We start from the raw sequence: 4,301 nt of genomic DNA, 5'->3' as shown, positions 1-4,301 counted from the left end.
TCCAGTTCCAGTGCAGTCTGGTTCCGGTTCCGGTCCAGCCTGGTTCTGGTTCTGGTTCTGGTTCCGGTCCAGCCTGGTTCTGGTTCAGGTTCCGGTCTGGTTCCGGTCCAGCCTGGTTCTGGTTCAGGTTCCGGTTCTGGTTCTGGTCCAGCCTGGTTCTGGTTCCGGTTCTGGTTCCGGTTCCGGTCTGGTTCTGGTCCAGCCTGGTTCTGGTTCTGGTCCAGCCTGGTTCTGGTTCTGGTCCAGCCTGGTTCTGGTTTCGGTTCCGATCTGGTTCTGGTTCCGGGCAAGCCTGGTTCCGGTTCCGGTCTGGTTCTGGTTATGGTCCAGCCTGGTTCTGGTTCTGGTCCAGTCTGGTTCTGGTTCCGGTCCAGTCTGGTTCTGGTTCTGGTCCAGCCTGGTTCCGGTTCATGTCTGGTTCTGGTTCTGGTTCCGGTCCAGCCTGGTTCTGGCTCTGGTTCTGGTTCTGGTCCAGCCTCGTTCCGGTTCCGGTCCAGTCTGGTTCCGGTTCCGGTCCAGCGTAGTTCTGGTTCTGGTTCCGGTCCAGCCTGGTTCTGGTTCTGGTTCCGGTTCTGGTTCTGGTCCAGCCTGGTTCTGGTTCTGGTCCAGCTTGGTTCTGGTTCCGGTTCTGGTTCCGGTCCAGCCTGGTTCTGGTTCCGGTCCAGTCTGGTACTGGTTCTGGTCAAGCCTGGTTCCGGTTCTGGTTCCGGTCCAGCCTGGTTCTGGTTCTGGTCCAGCCTGGTTCTGGTTCAGGTTCTGGTTCTGGTTCCGATCTGGTTCTGGTTCCGGTCTGGTTCTGGTTCCGGTCCAGTCTGGTTCCAGTTCCGGTCCAGCCTGGTTCTGCTCAGTACCTGTCTCTCTCTGTCTCGCTCTTCAGGTACTACAGTGACATCCACAGCGCCGCATCAGGATGCTACCAGGAGATGAACTCCACTCTGACGGAGCTGTCCGGGGTAAACGGAACCAGAACCAGAACGAGAACCAGCTGTCTCTCCTCCTGTCTCACTCCTCCTGTCTCCCTGCAGAGCTTCGCCTCAGAGATGAACAGCCTCGTTGCTCTTCATGAACTCTACAAATACATCAACAAATATTACGACCAGGTAACTCCGCCCCCTCACATCATGTGACCTCTCACCTGCACAGGTACAAACCTGTCTGCCTGTCCCACTGTCCTCCCTGTCTCCAGGTCATCATGTCCCTGGAGGAGGACACGTCAGGTCAGAAGATGCAGCTGGCTTATCGGCTGCAGCAGGTCGCCGCCCTGGTGGAGAACAAAGTCACTGACCTCTGACCTGCGAGTCCTGAGGAAGAGGAGAGATAGCGAAGCTGATTGGACGGCTGCCGCCAGTCTGTCTGCGTGGGGGACGCCCAGTCTTTCATAATCGGTCTTCCGGTTCCCTCACACGGTGGCGGCCGCCATCTTACGACAATCCAACCAATCAGGGAACGCCGTCGCCACCTGCTGCCTTGCACTACAATTCCCAGAGTTCTTTGCTGTCTGAGTCTAAAAGCACAACTTCAATAGTTTCTTCTGTGTTTGTATTGGTTCTGACATGAAACCTGCTGTTTTCTATGTTTTTCTACTGAAACCAGGGGATTGGACTCTGAACGGCCAGAACCAAAAGTTCTGGTGCTGCTGGGCGTTTCTGAACGCAATAATCTGAATCAGGGAGCGTTTTCATCTGACCCGGTTCTGCAGAGGTTTTGGACTCGGACCTCAGGTCGAACTGCGGCGGTGAGAAGGGAAACCTGTCCGGATGTTGGCGCGCACTTCGCCGCTCCTCAGTGCAAGTCACCTGGCTGCAGNCTGCTCCCAGAAACGGCTCTGAGCAGAACCAGGTCAGGTCATTGGGTTTCAGGGAGAGCCCCTGCTGCTCCAGGAGCTGGTTTAGTTTTCAGGCTGATTCTCAGTTTGTTTACGCGTCGCAGTCCACGACACACAATCACACACACACACATTCACACATTCACAAACACGCACACACACACTCGATAACCACAAGTGAGAAAGGGAAGCTGTTGGGGGATTCTGAGAATCGTCGCGGCAACGGGTCATGTGACTTGCTGGAAATCAAACTGAGAGTCTCATTTGCATACTGACGCCTCCGCTAAGGAGGAAGGGTGTGTGTCTGTGTGTTTGACACAGCTCAGTATTTATTCTTCTAAATAAAACTAAATTGTAATGTTTCTTTTAAAACTGGAAGCTGCAACTTCTAGACTGGTTTTCTATCAGACTCTAAGCTGATCTATGTCACCTAGATCTATAGCAATCCCTGCCCTGAAGGCCATTGGTGCTGCTTCCTGCAGGTGATTCCCTTCAGCCTCATACCATTCAGAGGAGGTCATGCAGGTCTGGAGCAGAGGAACGCAGATCTAGAACTAGGTCATCTAGATCAGTATTGCCGGACCGGTTCTGGACTGGTTTGAGTCTTTCTCTCCATAAGTTTCAGGTCCATCGGCTCTGAAACGACTTTTATAAACGTCTGATCAAACATCAGGCTGCTTTCTGCTCCATGTTGGCAGCCATTTTTGAGCACACCTCCTGCAGCAAACAGGAAGGGGCGGGACGGACCGCTGGCAGTCTCTTACCTTATTTGGAAATGGAACCATTGCACTCCGGAAGTGAAGGGGGCGCTATTTCCTATATTATCTGCGTTCTCCCGTTTTTATTTTCTTTTGAAATCTGTGATATATCTTCATCTTTAGGAAGGAGTTTCACTCTCAGCATGTATTTGAACTTCTCTCTTTTATTTACTTCATGGCCGCTCACCGTTTTTAAATTCTGTAGCTTTCTGTGTACTTCTAAATCTGCTCCTTAGTCGCATCTTTTCGGGTCTACTACTGCCTCTAGTGGCGTGGGGTGGTAACACAACTAATATAATTACGTTACTAAATGAGTCTTTATTATTTACTGTTAATTGTGGCATTATTGGCACCATAAATGATAAATTCTCTAATAAGACACCATGCTGTTTTATTTTCTTAACGATGTAGAGGTAATTAAATGACATAAACAAGATCTTTATACATTAAGAATAATATTTATATATCTCCATCATTTATAGAAAGAATAAAAAAATGAGACATGAAAAACAACATAATGAACTATAATAACTATTTATAATGCATACATAAGAAACTTAATTGAACAAAAGTCAATAAGAAACAAATGAATTAGTCACAGTAGAATCACAAATCAACCAGGGTTGTTAAGCAAGTAAAAATTCACATCATTGGTTTTACTGTGACATTTATATTCTGAGAGATTTTTTTGTTGGTAGAGTCTTATACATAGGAAAAAATAAAAAGAAACACTATTTAATCTGTGATGGAGGAAATTTTCCTTCGAATCTAAAACAATAAAATAAAACACATTTGTAGAATCACAATATCAACAATTTATGCATTGAGTAAAACACTTAGCATGCTTAAGGTAAATGTTATCATTTAGTTTTAAGAATAATTATTGTACCATCAATAAATGACTTCTAGTCGATGTTCTCAGGTACCAGAGGGAAACAGAAACGCCTTGATGAGCTCAGAGGGTCAAACTGATGAATAAAGAGGATGGACGCTCCCTGCTGAAATATTCCTCCGTCTTCCAGGTTCTTTCAGCAAACAGTTGAGACAGAGATGTTTTTGGTTTCACCATCATTTACCTGCTGTTATACCTGCCATTCAAACTATTCTTAAAAGTTTGTCTGTTAGTCTGCAGCTCATGTGACCAAACCAGCCGAGGAGATGAAAAGTTAAAACTCAATTTAAAACGTTAACCTCAAGATCACTGGGTCTTCTTAAAAGGTAGAGTCTCTGAGAACAGTTCTTAAAGATATAGTCAGTGTTTTCAGCAAAGTTGAGCTGACTGTCCAGGAACGACCAGAGTTATTTAAAATTTGTCACAGTTTCAACAGGTTGGCCATCGAGTGAAACTGGAATCACTTTCTGTTTAGGTCATTTTAATTAGCTCCACCTTCTTGAAAAAGTATGGTGTTTTATTAGAGAAGTTGTCTTTTATGGTGTCAGTAATGCCAGTGTTAATTTGTTAAAAACTGAGCTGCGCTGAAGTAAATAAAAGAGAGAAGTTCAAATACATGCTGAGAGTGAAACTCCTTCATAAAGATGAAGATATATCACAGATTTCAAAAGAAAATAAAAACGGGAGACCACATATAATATAGGAAATAGCGCCCCCTTCACTTCCGGAGTCCAATGGTTCCATTTCCAAATAAGGTCTGAGACTGCCAGCGGTCCGTCCCGCCCCTTCCTGTTTGCTGCAGCGAGGTCCTTCTCACCGTCTTGGA

General features: G+C 46.5%; 1 protein-coding gene across 1 annotated transcript; it reads left to right on the top strand.

Moving 5' to 3' along the window:
• Positions 1 to 410: 410 nt before the first annotated feature.
• On the top strand, positions 411 to 1,805 carry LOC107834496 (plexin-B3-like). The gene is made up of 4 exons (XM_016665967.1): positions 411 to 417; positions 760 to 953; positions 1,026 to 1,100; positions 1,187 to 1,805. The coding sequence occupies exons 1-4, from the start codon at positions 411 to 413 to the stop codon at positions 1,289 to 1,291; spliced, it is 381 nt and encodes a 126-aa protein (XP_016521453.1). The 3' UTR covers positions 1,292 to 1,805.
• The last annotated feature ends 2,496 nt before the right edge of the window (positions 1,806 to 4,301 follow it).

The sequence above is a fragment of the Poecilia formosa genome, unplaced genomic scaffold (genome assembly GCF_000485575.1).
Source record: "Poecilia formosa unplaced genomic scaffold, Poecilia_formosa-5.1.2 Scaffold642, whole genome shotgun sequence".
In the NCBI taxonomy this organism is placed as follows: domain Eukaryota; kingdom Metazoa; phylum Chordata; class Actinopteri; order Cyprinodontiformes; family Poeciliidae; genus Poecilia; species Poecilia formosa.
Note: the sequence above shows the minus strand (reverse complement) of the source record. Positions and strands in the feature narration are given on the sequence as shown.

Excerpts from the sequence above, each read along its gene's own strand:
- LOC107834496 (XM_016665967.1), top strand. Across the intron at positions 954-1,025 it reads CTCTGACGGAGCTGTCCGGG|AGCTTCGCCTCAGAGATGAA; the intron begins GTAAACGGAACC and ends GTCTCCCTGCAG. Across the intron at positions 1,101-1,186 it reads TCAACAAATATTACGACCAG|GTCATCATGTCCCTGGAGGA; the intron begins GTAACTCCGCCC and ends CCCTGTCTCCAG.